Raw genomic sequence first — 20,549 nt, 5'->3', positions numbered from 1 at the left:
TAAGTCAGGGCAAAGTGAATTCGAATGGGGAAAGATTTTTGTTGCTTGTATGGTCAGTGCTGCTGTAACCAAAGGAGTCGAAGATTTTGGTGTCTCAAAAAACACAGTATCGGAGGTTTACAACGCATACACAGAAAGCGGAGAAACCTCACCCGCTAAGTCACAATGCGGATGGAAGTGTCTGTTGAGTGATAGTGACAGACAGTCATTGGAGAAGATTTTGACGGCAAAGGACAGGACAGGTGCAAAAGTCACTCCAGAACTGAATGCCGCACTCACGAAGGGAGCTCCATAAGCTGGAATTTGCAGGGCGAGTTGGAATTCCAAAAGCACTTATCAATTATGCAAATGCCCGTAACAGAAAAAACGTGGTGCCGAAACCATAAAATCTGGACTATGGAAGAATGAAACAGTGTCATTTGGTGAGTTGAGTCTTTTTGCATAATGTTTTAAACTTTTGGCAGAATTTACACTGAAGAGCCAAAGAACCTGGTACACCTGCCTGATATCGTGTAAGGCCCCCGCGATCAAGCAGAAGTGCCGCAACACGACGCGGCATGGACTCGACTAATGTCTGAAGTAGTGCTGGAGGGAACTGACACCAGTAATCCTGCAGGGCTGTCCATAAATCCGCAAGAGTACGAGGACGTGGAGATCTCTTCTGAACTGCATGTCACAAGGTATCCCAGGTATGTTCAATAATGTTCATGTCTGGGGAGTTTGGTGGCTAGTAGAAGTGTTTAAACTCAGAAGAGTGTTCCTGGAGCCACACTGTAGCACGTGTGAGGTGTCGCACTGTCCTGCTGGAATTGCCCAAGTCCGTCGGAATGCACGATGGACATGAATGGATGCAGGTGATCAGACAGGATGCTTACGTCTCATCTGTCAGAGTCGGCCGGCCGGAGTGGCCGTGCGGTTCTAGGCGCTACAGTCTGGAACCGAGTGACCGCTACGGTCGCAGGTTCAAATCCTGCCTCGGGCATGGATGTGTGTGATGTCCTTAGGTTAGTTAGGTTTAATTAGTTCTAAGTTCTAGGGGACTGATGACCTCAGCAGTTAAGTCCCATAGTGCTCAGAGCCATTTGAACCATTTGTCAGAGTCGTATCTAGACGTACCAGGGATCCCATGTCACTTCAGCTGCACACGCCCCACACCACTGCAGAGCCTCCAAAAGCTTGAGCAGTCCCCTGCTGACATACAGGGTCCATGAATTCATGGGGTTGTCTCCATACCTGTACACGCCCAGCTGTTTGATACAATTTCAGTCGAGACTTGTCCAACCAAGCAAAACGTTTCGAGCCATCAACAGTCAAATGTCAGTGTTGATGTGTCGTGCAGTCATCAAGGATACACAAATGGACCTTCGGTTACGAAAGCCCACATCGATGATGTATCGTTGAATAGTTCGCGCGCTGACACTTGTTGATAGACCAACACTGAAATCTCCAGCAATTTGCGGAAGGGATGCACTTCTGTCACCTTGAACGATTCTCTTCAGTCGTCGATTGTAGCAGCAGTAACCGGTCTAACAAGTGAGCCAGACACTTGTTGTCCTATATAGGCGTTGCCGATCGCAGCGCCATATTCTGTCTGTGTACATATCATTGTATTTGAATACGCATGCCTATACCAGTTTCTTTGGCGCTTCAGTGTATATTCCAAGAGTGAAATATGGTCGTATTACTGCCGAGGATTATGTAGCCATTTTCGCTGATCAGATCCATCCCGTGGTACAATGGTTGTTCCCAAGTGATGATACTGTGTTCCAAGACGACAAGGCTCCCTGTTCACACAGCTCGCTTCGTCCAGGACGGGTTTTGCGAGCACGAGTACTAATTGTCAAGTTTCCCTTTGCCATCACTATCACCTGACCACTATATTATTTAGCCTTGGTGGTCTACTCTGGAGATAAGTGTGCACGATCGGTATCCACCTCTATCATCGTTACCTGAACGTGCCACCATTTGCAGGAAGAATGGTATAAGATTTCCTTGAAAACCATACAGGACGATTATTTATCCATTCCGAGACGACTGGGAGGTTTTTCGAATGCCAAAGGTTTGCCTACACTGCTTTAGGCATGGTACTGTGTTTTGTTTTTGGTATTTCCATATTATTGTCAGTCTCCTTTATTTTTGTTGTATGTGAGCTGTCAACAAGTTAGAAGCAGGTGTATTACAATGTTGTCAACATTAGTTCGCTGTACAGTCTGTGAGAAGTTTTCCCACTGGATACGAAGCAGGTTAAAGTTACCACCTACTACTATCGCATGCTGTGGGCATGTTCATGCTATGTTAGTATAACACTGCGAGTGATACGTCTGAATTTAGCGGTCGGTAGAAGCATTTGGTTTATAATCTAAGTTCACCTGCCCTGTTTACGCTTGTTCGTAGAAGTTCGCAGTCAGATTCATTTTCGTCCTTGCTAGACATAGTAATTCTATTGATTGCTATGAACATTCCATCTACAGAGGAGTATAACCTATATTTACAATATAAGTTCCACATGTTATAAATTTCCCAACTCTCTAGTTTGGGTGTCAACCAACTCTCTGCTCAGTACTTTGCTGGGATGGCTCATTTCTAGATGAGACTATGTTTTGCAGCTTTGCGCCGAATACTGCAGCAGTTGACAAATAATTATTTTTTATACAGTGGGTATCGGAGTTGCACCTAACTAAAAATACTTTCGTTCCACAAGTACTTATCTTCCCTAGTGTCAATTTTCCATATATTTACACACACCTATCCATGGTGGCCTGACATGTATCCATCCAGTAGCGCAGGTCAATAATTCTACAGCCGAGCTTGTTACGGAACCGATGAAGCGTCTCGTTTACCGTGGATCCTCCACTCGGGTCCAGATCAGACGGCCCTGATCAGTTCTAAAGCGATGCTGCAAATCTACAACTTTTCTGAGACCCCAAGAGTGAGGCTATGTCATCACCACTTCGGCCAGACTCCAGAATGAATCGAGAATGGTCTCAGATTTCAGGCGTTACACGCTGGTGGTGACGACCTGAGCGATGATCTGCAGCAGACTGCAACTTGTGCTCTCAGTTGTTAGGAGATAACTCTTCACTTGTCCGACGATTCCTCGCGAAATACGCAGTGACTGCTCGCTTCTATCGTTCACTTTTCATTACGCTGATTCCCTAAGCGGGGCATAACATTAGAACGGAGTATTACTAACAGCACCTTCTTTTCACGTTGTAGCTTCCCGGACCTTGCTAGAGAAGAGGCCACGATTGGAGCGTGGGAGCCAAGACAAGTGACTCTCTCAATATCAAAGAAAAGCAATACTTCAAACCAACCTGTTAGAAGCATGGGTCAAGCATTTTAATCGTTTTAATCATGTAGTCTTTTCCGCGAGACAACCCCCAGATATTGAAACGACCCGTCATGTACCATCGGGAGACCACTTGATGCTATATTGGGTTTTTCTGCGGGACACCACGGCAGGAGGAGTACCAGGGAAGTTCTGTGTCACCCTTACAAGAAGAAATTTCACGGTCACTGCACTCTCAGTTAGTACGAGTACATCTCTCTTTCCTCGCTTGCGGTTTATACAACAGCTCTATAGGTTTCATTATTTTTGTCACTGTCGGCATCCATAATTCTGCCACTAATAAATGAGTAATTTATTAAATTTTCTACAGACGAGAAAACTTTAATACAGAGATATTTCCACTTCTCCATTATTAAGTTAAATGGGTACAGTCGCTATAATTCCACGCCGGCCTGATTAATTTGATTTTCTTGTGGTTTGCCTAAATCATTTCAAGCAAATGCTGGAACGATTCCTGGAGAAGTTTCAGCGGTTAAAGTCCACACTCATACTGGCTATATCGAACCAACCTTTCGTATAAAATACCACATACTACACGTGTCACACTCATTAAAGGAAACATCTGTATTCGTGTGAAGTTAGTGTTGGATGTTTATATTTTGCTATATTTGTGTGCGCAGAATTGTATTATATTATTGTTAAGGGAATCTGTTGTAAAAATATATTTTGTAACCGATGTTTCGCGCAGGTGAGAGACGCGGTGACACGGAAGCTGCTGAATGTGACGTACGTGAAAGTGGAGGAAGAAACGCAGCAAGTTGTGGCGGGGCTGAACTCGAGCCTGGAGAAGGGCCACCAGTACGTGCTGACCATCTCCTACACGGGACACCTCAGGAACGACAATCGCGGCATCGCCAAGACGTTCTTCAGGGATGAGACCACGGGCGACATTAGGTACGGCGTAAACTTACTACTTGACTGCAGTTTGATTGTAAGTATTCAGATGAAATGCCTCATGGAGCCATAGAATAATTTGATTCAGGATTGAAATGTAATACTGTAAATTTGTGTCACAACGTGTTTTGACGTCGTTTTCTGACTATTTAACTGCCACTTTCAGAATAGTTCAGTAGTGGTAAACATGACACCTTCAAACAGTCATACAGACTTAACCAGTAGGTACGATTAACATTCGGAGAGGTTACAGAAATTGTCATTTGAAGCAAAAAACAAAAATAGCATATGGACATACGTATCTTCCACTTGTAACAAGTTCAATTTACATTGTTTTCTTCTCCATTGGTGCGCGGTTTTTGCCTTGCTTATCTGTTCTCTTTGCACCGCATATGTGTGCACTTTATGTTTTTGGTGCCATGAAACGATGCCGCAGAATTCACAGTGGACTGTTTGACTGCAGCTGCATTATTGCGAATCCATCTTACTGAAGCATCAGGTAACTGTTTCATTATATAGGTGATCGCAAAATGTGGCTCACTTTTCCATTTATGCATACCATTCAGACCTGGTGCTGCTATTGCTATCACCACCACCATCACCATCACCGCCACTATCACTATCACTGCTGCTACTAGTAGTTCTGCTATTGCTGCTTGTATTGTAAAATAATACCGTTATCGATTCCTGACACATACAATTCCTGAGTGTTGCATCTCCCAAAAATTTTGATTTGAACGAGAAGATGGATGAAATGTTTAGGAAGAATAACACCTTATAACATCGTTCAGATTACAGTTTCAACTGCCGGCCGGTGTGGCAGAGCTGTTCTAGGCGCTTCAGTCTGGAACCGCACGACCGTTACCGTCGCAGGTTCGAATCCTGCCTCGGGCATGGATGTGTGTGATGTCCTAAAGTTAGTTAGGTTTAAGTAGTTCTAAGTTCTAGGGGACTGATGATCTCAGATGTTAAAGCCCATAGTGCTCAGAGCAATTTGAACCATTTTTTTAAACATTGGTGGCATTTATCATTTTTTTAAAATTACGTCCTTTGGACGGCGTCCTCCTGTACGAATACATTCGTCAAATCTGCTGTTGAGATTCCTCGTTAACCGCTGCAACATCTCAGGTGGGATACTGTGAATTGCATCCCGAATTCTCTGTTTTATCTCATCCAGGGTTCTTGGTCGAGTCGTGTGTATACTTTGCTCTTGAGGTAGCCCCACGAGAAAAAATCAAACGGATAAATATGGCGATCTAGGGGATCACGGAATTTGAAACCAAGCTTCTCGAACATTTGGATGGTTCAAATGGCTCTAAGCACTATGGGACTTAACATCTGAGGTCATAAGTCCCCTAGATTTAGAACTACTTAAACCTAACTAACCTAAGGACATCACACACATCCACGCCCGTGGCAGGATTCGAACCTGCGACCGTAGCAGCCACGTGACTCTGGACTGAAGCGCCTAGAATGTTTGGAAAGCTGTTCAATGCAGGTGTAACGAAAGTTCGTAACATCTCCACGTAACGATCGGCATTGACATTTATTGTGTTTCCCTGTTCATTTGCAAAAAAATATGGTCCGATAATCCCATGTGATGAAACACCACACCATACTGTCTCTTTACTACCGTGTAAATGGCGCTCATGAGTGTCATTAGGATTTGGGTTTGCCCAGTACGGTAGTTCGGTTTATTCACTTAACCTGTGAGATGAAAATGTGCCTCATCTGACGTCCACAACGTGTTTAGAAATTCATCGTCATTATTTGTTTTTGTTATCATTTGTTGACAGAATCCTAATCGTAAACCGAGCGAGGTGGCGCAGTGGTTAGACACTGGACTCGCATTCGTGAGGACGACGGTTCAATCCCGCGTCCGGCCATCCTGATTTGGGTTTTCCGTGATTTCCCTAAATCGCTCCAGGCAAATGCCGGGATGGTTCCTTTGAAAGGGCACGGCCGACTTCCTTCCCCATCCTCCCCTACTCCGATGAGACCGATGATCTCGCTGTCTGGTCTCCTTCCCCAAAACCAACCAACCAACCTAATCGTAACCGGTAATCGTTGTCGTTCAATTGTTGTACCATCTGTAGTTTGTACGGATGAAATTTTAAATCAAGATGAATTCTGGCCGGCCGAAGTGGCCGTGCGGTTAAAGGCGCTGCAGTCTGGAACCGCAAGACCGCTACGGTCGCAGGTTCGAATCCTGCCTCGGGCATGGATGTTTGTGATGTCCTTAGGTTAGTTAGGTTTAACTAGTTCTAAGTTCTAGGGGACTAATGACCTCAGCAGTTGAGTCCCATAGTGCTCAGAGCCATTTGAACCATTTTTTGAAGAATTCTGCGAACACTCTCCCAGGAGATGACAACCACTGCTGCTTGCTTACGAACTGAACGCCGAGGGCTCCTTAAGAGAGACTCACGTACAACATCAATGTTCCCTGGAGAATGCACACTTCTTGGTCGTCCTGTTGGTTTCTTCTTGAGGGCAGATCCAGTCTCTTCAAAGTTATTAATCCAACATTTTACCGCGTGTTTCGACGGAACGACGTCAAGACGTGCTAAATCATAAAAACGTCATAACTCCCTCTGCGCCGCTACCAAACTACCACTGTTTTTATAAAACATCTTTATGGCTAACGCACGCGGTTTTCCGTCCCACTGATTCATGATTACTGAAATGGCAGACTGTTGGCTCGCTGTCATGAACCCGCAGTGCTGCCATCTGCTCGTGCCTGCCACTACTCATTTCAAACATTCCCGTTATTCTGTGTCACCCTGTACATGAAAGGTATCGTAATTCGGAATAACACAGGCACTGGAATATCGTATTTATCCGCCGACACCAGGCAAACGACTTTCAAGTAAAATGTCCCCCTATACGGTAATATGCATAACTTACGGGTTGTAGACACGTGGTTGACGATATATGGAAGTTTGGTTCCGGCCGTGAGTGGTGCTCGGATAACCAAATAGTAGGGCTACCGCTCGCGATAAGCGGAAAATCCGGCTTCCAGTCCCGGTCCAGAACAAATTTTCATTGTCGTCATTCCATCATACAGGTGATGGTTGTCAATATTCGCAACTGCGAATATACTTCATAACGGCTATAGTCATCACGATGCCTGTTCTTCCGGACATCCATGCATGTTGGAAGGAACATTGCATCGTAAGTCGGAATAACACAGGCACTGCAATACCGTAGTTATTGTTCATGTGAATTTAACTGGGGTAATCACTAAATGGCAAGCAATAATACCTGACTGTTTTGAAGACAGTATTAATACGGTAAAACGACCTGTTACGCAACATCTATTTAGATCGAAATCGTTTGGTACCCCACTTTTTATACAAGAATAATAATCATTCGTCAATGTTCATGTTAGCTACAACGCGGTTATTGAAGTCTACTGTCGCACTTATTTTCGCAACAATCACTGAATTCATCTAGTACAAAACATCTTAAGATATGTTAAAAATAAATAAAAGACATTCTAAGTTCGATCACCCTCGCTGACCTAACACATACCCATGATACATAAAACAGTGTTTTCGACGCTAGTCGTAGTTTGAGAGCAACTAGTCAGGAACAGGTACTGCACACAGCACCCATAAGTCACTTCTTTCGTTTGCGCCGTTTTTCCCGCGGATACGCAGGGTCGGTATGGTTAATCAGATGTGGCAATTTTAGTGGAAGGGGTAGCCGGATGCCCTTCCTGCCGCCACCCCGTACCCGCCGGGAAGGAATTAGTGTACCCCAACTGTCTGCGACTAGTGTAATCCATGTAATAGTGCGAAAGTCTTCAGATGTCTGTCACTATGGTACATAAATGTAATGGCAGTATTTATAAACGAGCAGAGATGCTAATTACTAAGAAATTTGAGGATGTCACACTCTTTTTATGTCGTACTTAAAATTACACTCATTTTATTTAAAACAAAACACTTACAAAAAAGTTAAGGACAGTGTATAAAGTTAAAATCAGAATAGGGGAAAATCTCAAAGTTCACACCTGGAACATAGTGCACAAGTAAGTCTTGAATCTTGAGAGCGGTTCTTTACAGTTACTCCACCAGAGAGCGTCATTTCCTGTGGCTCACGAACAAGTAAATCCGGTGATGGGAGCCATTGTCGCCTGGCGTGTCCCATCATAGCGGCATAACCGATCCCTGCATGTAAGCGGCGGTAAATGTCGATAAAATGTTTTAATAGATTAAAGCAAGGGTACGGTATGCATCGGAAACGCGTTTCCTTATATTCATTGTGAAGCGAAATTCGCGCACTCGGGCTTGGCAGCGTGACTCCTCACATGCCAGCGATAAAAAAATGTCTCACAAAGTTTCATCTGGCGAGTAAATCCGGCAGAAAAAGGACGTTAAAGAGTGGCACTCTGCCAACACTGTAACCACATGTACGTTAACTACCTCTGTCAGCACACATTAATCGTGCTGTACAGTTGGGGGCAGTGGATAGAGTTCTGGGTTAGCATGCAGGAGGTCGATGGTCCGAGCCTGGGTTGAGGCATATGTTGTTTTTTTTTTTTTGGTAAATGTAGTTAAGGTAGCACAGTATCTGGCATTTTAATCGTCAACAGCGATTGCAGCGGGTCCTCTAGCTGCATGTCTCGCAACGCACGGTCGTCAATGTGCTTCACGAGCATGGGCTGCACCCCTATTATTATACTTTCACGCAACATCTGCCTCCTGCAGATCGCCATCAGTGGATGCAGTTCTGTGAATGGTTCCAACAACAACAGGAAGCCAACGATGACTTCATGAACACACCATAATATGGTCATATGAAGCAACATTCACTCGTGAGCGTATTTTTAATATGCACAACGCGCACCATTGGTGTGAGTTTAACCCGCACGTCACCCACGACCATGGATATCAAGCTCGATATTCGGCGACAGGTGTCTGGGCCCCACATGTTGCCTAATCAGCTGACTGCACGAAGGTATCATGCATTCCTCTCAAACTGTCTGCCTGATGAGCTTGAAGATGTTCCACTACATGTTTGGCAGAGGATATGGTTCCAACCTGATGGTGCACCTCCACACACTGCAATTAATGTGCGACAGTATTTGGACAGAACATTTCCAGGTAAATGGCTCAGACGTGGAGGTCCAGTTGTATGGCCACCGCATTCACCTGACCTAAATGCCCTGGATTTCTTCCTGTGGGGACACCTGAAGGAGCAAGTGTACTCTACTCCGCCGACGAATGTGGAAGAATTGGTAGCACGTGTTCATGTTGCTCTTGTTACTGTGGACACAGCTTTGCTGCGAAGGGTGCAAAGCTGTATGATCCAGTGGGTTGCGCAATGTTTGGACGTGCAGGGAGGTCGCTTAGAGCATCTGTTGTTCTGAGGACAACTATTCTGTTGTGAAGGTTATGCGTTCATTAATATGGACATTATTATTGTCGCTGATTGCTAATGTGCGACATCTGAGCGCTCACATTACACGTAGTATAAATGACAAGTAAATGATGTATTAGTGTTCTGTGCTATCATCTTTAGCATCTCGGACTGACATTGTTTTTGTAGTTATTCTGTCCTATGACAGGTCATTTGTTTCAACTGTCTATTCCTTATTTGTCTAACCACGTATTTGTTGTGTTCAGTGTTACAAAATGTTGTAAATTTAGATTACATGTGACCTAAGAAACGGAGTACATACAGTATGAAATTAGCAAATAAGAAAAATGCGCCCCAACGCAGGATCGAACCCTCAACCGCCTGCAGGCTAACCCAGAACTATATCTACTGCACCAACTGTACAGCGCAACTAGTAAGTGCTAACAGGGGTAGTTACCATACACATGCTTACAGTGTTGCCAGACTGTCACTCTTTCACGTCCTTTTTCTGCCGGATGTACTCGCAGGGCGAAATTTTGTGAAAGACATTTTTTTTATCGCTAGCTTGCGATGAGTCGTGCTGCGAAGCCCGAATGCGCGAATTTCGCTTCACCCTGTATAGTATACTGTTAATACCTACCGAGAGAAACTTGTTGGTACTGGTTTGGTCAATAATCGAAACTGATGGTGAATTACAGGAGACACACACACACACACACACACACACACACACACACACACACACAAAGATGGTTCAAATGGCTCTGAGCACTATGCGACTTAACTTCTGAGGTCATCAGTCGCCTAGAACTTAGAACTAATTAAACCTAACTAACCTAAGGACATCACACACATCCATGCCCGAGGCAGGATTCGAATCTGCGACCGTAGCAGCCGCTCGGTTCCAGACTGTAGCGCCCAGACGGCCACTCCGGTCGGCCACACACACACACACACACACACACACACACACGAGCAGATACTGTCATCAAGGAAACATATATTACCAACGTATTTTGTGAAGTGGCACAGTGTACTTCCGTAAATCAATCTGGGTCTCTTAATCTCTTAGTCAGTCTGTTCCTATTGTAATGACAATATGTGCAGTCTGAAACGCTTCCATATAGTCTTCAATTTCACATCCTGGTAGTTCCATGGTAACGAGGGCTTCCATTTTTATTGATTTTACAATCTGTATTAGGTGTGTTTGTGGTACATACACTGAGGAGCCAAGACATTATGATCACTGCCCACTGAGGCAATGAATGCTGGCTGGTGGCGGTATGGGCATATTGGGCATGTGACGCGCTAAGGATGGTGCATAAGCCGAGCAGACACGAATAGCGCGTCGCAAACGGGGAAATCTATTGACATAAGCGACTCTGACAAAGGGCAGACTGTTATGACCCGGCGCCTTGGAACAAGCATCACAGAAACGGCGAAGCTGGCCGGCTGTTCACGTGCTTCTCTCGTATCTGTGGAAAGTGGTTAAAAGAATGGTGAAACCATGGGTAGACGACAAGGTGTTGGACGTCCACGTCTTGTCGCAGCACGTGGAGGCCAGAGGCTTGCCTGCTCTGTAAAGCAGCATAGGCGACGATCTGTGACAGATATGACGACAGAGTACAAAGCTGATGCAGGCAAAAATGTTTAGGTGCTTATCGTACAGCCCACATTGCTGAACATGTGGGTCCGCAGCAGACGAGCCCTGCGTATTCCCATGTAGATCTAATCACCAATTACGATTGCAGTGGGCACAGGGCCACGGAGGTTGGACAGTGGATCGATGGAAACCTGGTCGATTTGAATCATGTTCCTTGTTTCACTAAGTTGATGTTAATGTCCAAATATGCAATCATCCAGACGAACCGCTGCTTGAAACACGTACTGTTCTATAGACACAGGCCAGTGGTATCAGTATTATGCTATGAGGGAATTCACTTGGTTTCCATGGTACTTGTGACAATAATCGAACGCACAATGACAGTTGAGGACAACGTGAGCATTGTTAAGGACCATCCTTTCATGATTTATGTGTTCCCCGACGGCGATGGCATCTTCCAGCAGGATAACTACAGTTGTTTGAGGAGCAGAATAGTGAACTCATGACTATGTCACTTCTACTGAAATAGAAACATTAGTGCACCTTCTAATTGTGCTCGAAATCGTGATACTCATCAAATGTTTATCTAATCTATTTTATTTCTTACTTTTAGACAAATAATTTCAAAAAACATTTCACCACTTCTCTTCAAAATTTCTTTCATTTATACTGTAATTTCGTTCAGTCTCCAGGTAAACATTCTTTATATGCCTGCATCTCTTTCCTACAGAACTGATGGCGACCTGAGATTACCGCTTTGTCAGGTGTAGGACTTGTCTGGCTTTCAGGAAGAAATAGTCTTAGCAGACATGCATTAGCCACCGACACACCACTGTTTTCAAGACTGGTAAAGCGAGGAAGTGTGGTTGCGATTGACCGGTCGAAATTCTGCTCATTAAAAAAATCGTCACCGAAATTTGAACGATTACAGAAGTATTTATTTCATTACTTAACCAAATAAACTTCGTCCATTTTATAATGACAAATTACTTCAATTCATTAATCTTAGAATTAGAAAGTTATTTACAGGTATTGTTCGTGTTGTGTACATAGTTCCGCATAGTCAGCGAACCCCGCTAAGCACAACAGCGCAGGTGCAGCGCTCGTCCGTCTCCGCACTACGAGATGGCGCTGCCTTAGAGACAGACCAAATTCTGCTTCCGCCGATCCGCGTATTAATATGTAACGCAGCCAATGAGATTGCTGCTAATGTAGAACCTTTTCTCCTCGCGGATCACACTCGCGCAGTGATACCTGAACGTGCGAGGTATTATAACGAGTGTACAGACCTCCGATTAATTAGTCTGTACCAGTCTGCATTTGTCTGTACCACTCCTCTATAGTCAAGTTTCAGTCTGCGCCTAATAAGATTATCATATTCCTGTACATAACCATGAAGAGAAATGTATAGACACTTTGTCAAGTATCAGAGATATGTGAGAATAAGATTAACGTACCAAGACCAAACGAACTTCAGATTGTCAATTGTAAACAGCATCCAGAATCAAGTTAAGTAATGTCTATGCTTTTTATTATTTTAATAAATGTGTGTGAAAATTAATCAATTTCTGTTTAAAGTTGGTCACCGTCAATCTGCTACTCTAAGCGTGTAAGTGGCATTTCTATCATCTGACCTAACGGCAGAAGATAAACACGCCACGATAAGACCACGAGACATATTGCTGACACTTGCCTACTTCGTTAGAGCGACAAGTCAAATAATCTGATGGTGTGTGTACCGAAGGTCTTACAGTACGCACACCACAGTTCGGTAAACATGAAACAGAATATTTTTAAATATATATCGGTATTCTGTTAATTACTATTAAAAAATATATCAAGAGAAAGCAGAAAAGTTTTAATTTATGCTGTAATTTGATATTTATTTTATTTTCTCAACTTGAAAGAAAGAATTCTACAATTTCCACACCAATGTAACTTCTCGTGCACAAAATAGCTAAGCTTTGAATAGATCAGCTTTTCGAGACTTCATGTACATAGCTAACAGCAGATGCTCCTGAAATATTTCAATGTTCCCCTCATATCACTGATTACGCTTTTCTTAATTTCCCTAATCAATTTCGAGCAATTGAGTCTTTCTTTACAAATTAAAATCTCGCGCTGGTCGATTTGTCCATTTCCGACTCTTCATTTTGCTACGAAAATTCGAATAAAAATTGATTGTGAGATTCCTAGGGTGTCTCGATTTCACTCCGCTGAAATATTTGATCAAAGAAAGTGAGCAGCATTCTGTAGTTCAACAGAGAGTATGAGACTTCGTATCTTACTACTTTTGTTACGGCGGGGTCAGGGATTTTCTCTGCCTCGCGATGACTGGGTGTTGTGTGATGTCTTTAGGTTAGTTAGGTTTAAGTAGTTCCAAGATCTAGGGGACTGGTGACCATAGATGTTAAGTCCCATAGTGCTCAGAGCCATTTGAACCATTTTTTGAACTTTCTGTTAAGATCATTTCCAATAGCCCTGATTTAAGAAGCACTGCTCTCTAACGGTATGAAACATACATCGTTGCTTGCCACGACTGTGTTGCTTGTTGGTCCACAGGTGGGTGGTGTTCTCGAGCTTCGAAGCGACGCACGCACGCCGAGCGTTTCCCTGCTGGGACGAGCCGATGTACAAGGCCCACTTCACGGTGCGCATCGCTCGCCGGCACGGACACAAGGCTGTCTCCACCATGCCACTCATGCCTGTTCGCGGAACCGTACCTGTTATCAAGTAAGTAACTCCGAATCTTAAGGTAACACCCCACTAAGTGTAACTGCACTGCAACAGAGCGGTGCGACACGAAAGCGACCAAATACTAAACAAATGTATGGTGTCGGTTCTTTTGTAGCCGGCCGAAGTGGCCGTGCGGTTAAAGGCGCTGCAGTCTGGAACCGCAAGACCGCTACGGTCGCAGGTTCGAATCCTGCCTCGGGCATGGATGTGTGTGATGTCCTTAGGTTAGTTAGGTTTAACTAGTTCTAAGTTCTAGGGGACTAATGACCTCAGCAGTTGAGTCCCATAGTGCTCAGAGCCATTTGAACCATTTTTTTGTCGGTTCTTTGGGACATGTCTCGATGGGCAATGAATCCACTGCCTTCTTTAAGGATGCGCAATATCGTTCGACCTCCAGCGGGAATCTAAAATTAGCGAGCATAGAAGATACGGATGGGGACTGCGGATAGGTGGCGCTAGGTGGGAATGTGAGTCGGCTGCGGACCGTGCAGGGATAGTTCTGCGCATTTGCGATAAACACTGTGCCCGGATGGCGCATTGGTTAACACAACTACATGGTAAGCAAGAGAACTCGGGTTCGAGTCCCAGTCCGACTCACATTTTTACTCGTCGTCGCTGATTTCGCATAATCTTTCGATGCAACTGACATAAATAGTTCCTTTCCTTTCTTCCCCCTCCACCTTCAATTTACATAATAGCGACCAAGTACTGGTAATATGATATAGGGTGAGACGGAACGGACTGTACGGCAGCGGAACTGCGCGGCGCAGCACTGCGAGGCAAAGTTGACCAAATGGCCTACTATGACGCGTCGTGCGGCGTAGTATAGTTCCGTTGTCGCTATTGCGGTATAGCAAGTGACGCGACACTGCACGTCATTCTAATCGTAGTTCTTTTGACGTTTGAAAAGAAAGTTTATTTACCAAAAAGGCGTTAGATGAGGAAAAGTAAACTGCAATACCGGGAGGCAAAAGAGAAATTCCGAAAAGAACTAAAAGAAGTTAGAATACGAAGTTGGGAACCATTTGTACTGGACCAGTTGGCCTTGGACCCATGGGTAGTACCCTACAAACTAGTTAGGGAAAAGATCCGATCCCCAATGATGCTATCAACGGTCAGGCACGAGGATGGGATGACGGATTCCTGGCAGGAGACTGCCGAGGTCCTTCTCCTGTCCCTGCTGCCTGATGACGATGAGGCTAGCGACACTGAAGGCCAGTCCCAGTTACGAAATGAAGATCCTGACAGAATAGCAAACGATAGGGCAGTCTACCCCGTCTCTGAAGAGGAGGTGGCTGGCCACATCAAAGCATTAAAAACAGGGAAAGCCCCTGGCCCAGACGGCATTGTGGCGGAGGTGGTGCAGTTCCTGACACCCCAACTGGAGGCGCCACTAACCCAGCTATACAATGAGTGCCTAAGACAGGAAAAATTCCCAAAAATTTGGAAAGAGGCAAATGTTGTGATCATCAAAAAGGGACCCGACAAGGACCCAGCGGATGTCAAGTCCTATAGACCGATCTGCGTACTGGACATCTTTGGGAAATTACTCGAGAAATTGTTAGCTGACAGACTGACTGCACACCGAGTGCTGTGCGGGATGAGCGGCAGGCAGTTCGGCTTCAGGCCGGGGCGATCGGCAACCGACGCGATCGCTCTGGCGGCTGAGGTCTGCGGCTCTACCCCGTACAAGTACGTTGTTGGCATCATGGTTGACATCAGTGGCGCCTTTGACAACCTGTGGTGGCCTTCGCTCTTCTCCTGCTTGCGGGAGAAGGATTGTCCAGGGTCACTGTGTGGTTGCCTGAGGAGCTATTGTGAAGGGCGGGAGGTCTGGCTATCATCCCCCAGCGGCAGAGTTGGAAAAACTATAACTAAGGGAAGTCCCAGGGTTCCGTCTTAGGTCCCCTGTTCTGGGACATCCATATGGAACCACTTTTAGATAGTTTGCAGCAGAGTGAAGAAGTGCTAGATGTGATAGCCTACGCAGATGACCTCCTCCTGCTGGTCGGCGGCCGTAGCCGCGAAGACATCGAGCCAAAAATTGACAGAGCTATGACCAAATTACAACTGTGGTGTACAAATACTAAGATGACGATCTCACCAACAAAATCAACGTACTTATTGCTGAAGGGACAGCTAGTAAGGAACTGCCTAAGGACCGACCGTCCGCTTTCGCGTCTGCATCAGAACTGTACCCTTTGGTGTCTCCAGCCGAACTGTCCGCTTTCCCGTCTGCACCAGCACTTCCTCTGCCCGTCCCCGGCCGCGTTTCCCGCGCCCCGAATATCCTCGCTCAACTGTCTAGGGCAGGTCCCTTTCCTGAAGTCGTCCATCTGATTGGCTACAGCTTATTCTACATTATTTTACATTTTAACATATTTAAATAATCAAAGCTTGACCACTTTCACGTTCTAAATAAAGTAAAAATAATATCCATTACATAACAAACGTTAAATTGTTTTACATAAAACCAATACAATTTATTTCTTAGCTTTGAATGCCTTGCACCAATGTGGTTTCTGAAACTTCCTGGCAGATTAAAACTGTGTGCCGGACGGAGACTCGAACTCGGGACCTTTGCCTTTCGCGGGCAAGTGCTCTAGTGCGGAAGTGAAGCTGTGAGGATGGGGCGTGAGTCGTGCTTGGGTAGCTTAGTTGGTAGAGCACTTGCCCGCGAAAGGCAAAGGTCCCGAGTTCGAGTCTCGGTCCGGCACGCAGTTTTAATCTGCCAGGAAGTTTCATATCAGCGCACACTCCGCTGCAGAGTGGAAATCTCATTCTGGAATGTGCTTTCTCATAAATAAATGAAGAACGAAAGTAAGTATTCTGCGCTAAGCTTTGCAACAAATATTCCATTACCTAACGATTGAATAAGGTGTCATGCTGTCATCAAAAATGGTTCAAATGGCTCTGAGCACTATGGCACTTAACATCTGTGATCATCAGTCCCCTAGAACTTAGAACTACTTAAACCTAACTAACCTAAGGACGTCACACATCCATGCCCGAGGCAGGATTCTAACCTGCGACCGTAGCGTTCACGCGGTTCCAGACTGAAGTGCCTAGAACCTCACGGCCACGCCGGCCGGCCATGCTGTCATCGTTCAATGTATTTTGTGTGGAGGCAATGATGATTTAGTGCTTAAATGTAAATGTTGATAATTTAAATTTACTATATCTTTTAAACAAATAAAGTAGCAGAGTTGATATTTACAACATTTGTCATTTTAATGATGCGCTTCTATGTGAAATGTCGACCGTTAAGATCGACTAAAGGGTTCAGATTTTAGTATTCAGGTCTTTGTTACAAAACTTGTGAATTTCACTTTAACAGTAAATCCTAAACTCTTATAGATATGATCAACATTCAAGTTTTATTGGGATCACCATGAAAATTTATGGAGGACGGCAGATTAAAATTACTGTGGCTCGATTCCCTGCATTACTACAGAATTAAATAGTTTCCATAAATGCTTCCCTTTACAGCCGATCTTAGGTCCGCCATATTTAACACCGCTACGTCTCCTCGGCCACCGGACGCGCTTCTACGGTTTTTTTTTTTTTCTATGACGTAGGTTCTCGTCTGTCTCACTCGCACACTACAGCGCTTAGGCCTCAACAGACAATAGACGCCTGTGAACTTCCCCATCTCGTGGTGAATCTGCGCCCTTTGTGGCACACGTTCCTCGAAGACAGGGTTCGTTCCACAATTCCTGAAGGCTGACTCTTTCGGCCATGTATTTAAATGAGAGCGCAATGCCCGTTAACTCACAACACGTCGGATACCTTTTTCACACGTATCACCTGAACAAATGACAGCTCTGCACCGGTACGGTCGCAGGTTCGAATCATGCCTCGGGCATGGATGTGTGTGATGTCGTTAGGTTGGTTAGGTTTAAGTAGTTCTAAGTTCTAGAGGACTGATGACCTCAGATGTTGGGTCTCATAGTACTCAGAGCCATTTTTTGACAGCTCTGCCAATGCAGTGCCCTTTTATACCCTGTGTACGCTATTAGGACGCTATCTTTATATGTGCATATCGCTATCACATGACTTTTGTCATCTCAGTGCAAGTGTGCAGACTACCACAGTCTCCGTACACACTACGGAGAAGTTCGAACTTCAGAGGAATGTAAGGGTTAGCGAAGCGTTTATTTGTGTTTCGCTCTTCCACATGTATTGTTTGCCTGTGGCAGCGAGCGCGAGTGGGAGTGGGACTCGTTCGTGGAGACGCCGCTGCTGCCGCCGTACGTGGTGTCGCTGGCGGTGGGCCCGTGGGAGGCGGTGAACGCGTCCGCTCCAGGCGCGGTGCCGGGCAGCTGCTACGTGGTGCCGGGCCGGCAGGGCCGCGCGCGGCAGGCCGCCGCCGCCATCGGCTCGGCGCTCCGAGTCGCTGCAGACGCAGTCATCGGCATCGGCCTACCGCCCGGGCTCTCCAAGCTCGATTGCGTCATCGTGCCGGACCCCAACATGGACTGGGCCGTGGAGAACTGGGGGCTCCTCACTTTCGGGTACGTGTCTGCTAAGACGTTATGTCGCCACTTTTCTCCTTGACTCACCAGTCTTCTGAGTAGTTTGGTGTGGCCAGCCACAATGCCCTATCTTTTTCTCGGAGTAGCCATGAATCGGAGTAAAACATGGGCGGTAACAAGTTTACACAAGAAGTGAATAGAAACTTTTGAAATGTGATGCTACGGGAAAAGGCTGAAGATTAGACTGGTAGATCACGTAACTAATAAGGAGGTACTGAATAAAAGTGGGGAGAAGACAAATTTGTGGCACAACCTGATTAGAAGAAGTGCTCGGTTGATAGGACACATTCTGAGACATCAAGGGGGAGGGGTTGAACTATCAGCGAGTGTGGATTCATCTAGCGTTTGTTTGTGTCACCTACTGTATCATCTTCTTTTTCAGAAACTATGACGAAACTTACTTTCAGAAAGTCCCACGTAATTCAAGAACTGTGCTGAAGGGGCGCCGCTTGACGTAAAAACCCGGCTAGTACCTAGCATGTGCTTCCCACGCAGACTGCGTGTGGAAGAATGAGTTGGCTGAATAGGAACGTACCAGAGAGCCATTAATAAAAAAAAGCTGTTGTCGAAACATCTCGAAACATAGCTGCTTCAAGTCAGTAGTGTGTTGCCAACCTATAGTTTCGTGAAAAATTAAAAACAAGCTCATTTTCAATCGAAAATGTCCGAAAAAATAACCAATTTGTGAACTGAACTGAATATTCTGATACGACAGAGTGGACTAGGCCTCACATTCGACTATGTGTAGGTGACACAAACAAACGCTAGATGAATCCACACTCGTTGCTAGTTCAATGACGGAAGGGGTATCAGCGGAGGAGAGAGATATAGAGTAGCAACAGGCCGGGATGCCCAAGGTTATTAGAGGACGCATCATTATGGCAGACGGACGTGTACCGACAGTGTGCTTGCCAATGGAAGTGCCCGATGTCAGCCGGTATGAATGAGCATGTGGGACACGAGTGTCCGTCGTCCATGAATGCCAACAGACAGTGGATGTTGAATAGGTCATGTCTCGTCAGGTGGTTCGGCGCTGGTGTTGCATGTTCACAGAAGGAAGGCACAGTGTGGAAGATGAAGGTCGCAGTGGGCGTCCCTTCACATCCACAAATGCAAATAACATTGCTAGGATACAGGACATGATGGTAGCAGACTGGTGCATAGCGGTGTCAGACGTGGGGTCGACACTGCTTATGGGCCGTGTTCAGGCCCGTCATTTGCTACATGGTGTCACTGAAAAGCGTCTGCAAGATGGGTGCTGAGTAACCTGACCCTGGATCACAAGAGTACAGGAAATGGGAATTAGCCTCGATCACTTTATGCGGTCTGTATGAGAGGGAAACGCGTTCCCGTGCAGAACCATCACAGGCGATGAGACATGGGTGCACCACTTTACCCCAGAATCCAAGGCCACCTCAGTGACGTGGAAGAAACCAGTTCACCAGTGACAAAAATTCAAAATGTCACCCGCCACAGGAAAGGTTATGGCTTCAGTGTTCTGGGACGCGAAAGGTGTGATTCTTTTTGATTTCCTCTAGTAAGGGACCATTAATGGGGCATGCTACTGCAGCGCCGTCACGAAACTCAGGTCCGCCATTGGATGAAAGAGACCAGGGCTCTTGAGTTTAAGTGGTGTGCTCTTGGGTGACAATGCAAAACCACACACAGCAAGGCTCACACGATATTTCCCCATCGGACTTTCACCTATTCCGTGCATTGAAAGTCTCACTCCCAGGGCGTCACTTCCAAATCAATACTGAGGTAGAGCAGACTGTGCGGCATTTCCTTGCATTGCAGTGCCCTGAGCTTTACCAGAGTGGTTTCTTCAAACTGATTGCGCGTAATGACAAATATCTCAATGTCGGTGGCGACTATGTCGAAAAATAGTGCAAGACGTACAATTCATGATGCCATGGTGTATTTGGTGTTGGAATTAAAGTTTGAGTGTGAATAATACTGACGGAACTTACTGTGGTGTCACCGCCAGACACCTCACTTGCTAGGTGGTAGCCTTTAAATCGGCCCGCGGTCCGTTAGTATACGTCGGACCCGCGTGTCGCCACTATCA

General features: G+C 45.5%; 1 protein-coding gene across 1 annotated transcript in view; it reads left to right on the top strand.

The window, feature by feature from the left end:
- The window catches only part of LOC124555252 (aminopeptidase M1-C-like), a 476,812-nt gene that overhangs the window by 272,023 nt on the left and 184,240 nt on the right, over positions 1–20,549 (top strand). Inside the window, exons 3-5 of the mRNA XM_047129117.1 lie at positions 4,038–4,243; positions 13,773–13,943; positions 18,146–18,460. Coding sequence (XP_046985073.1) covers positions 4,038–4,243; positions 13,773–13,943; positions 18,146–18,460 — 692 coding nt within the window. The remainder of the gene's footprint in view (positions 1–4,037; positions 4,244–13,772; positions 13,944–18,145; positions 18,461–20,549) is intronic.

Source organism: Schistocerca americana, chromosome X (genome assembly GCF_021461395.2).
Source record: "Schistocerca americana isolate TAMUIC-IGC-003095 chromosome X, iqSchAmer2.1, whole genome shotgun sequence".
Classification (NCBI taxonomy): Eukaryota; Metazoa; Arthropoda; class Insecta; order Orthoptera; family Acrididae; genus Schistocerca; species Schistocerca americana.
The sequence above is the reverse complement of the archived record's forward strand: the minus strand, read 5'-3'. Positions and strand labels throughout refer to the sequence as shown.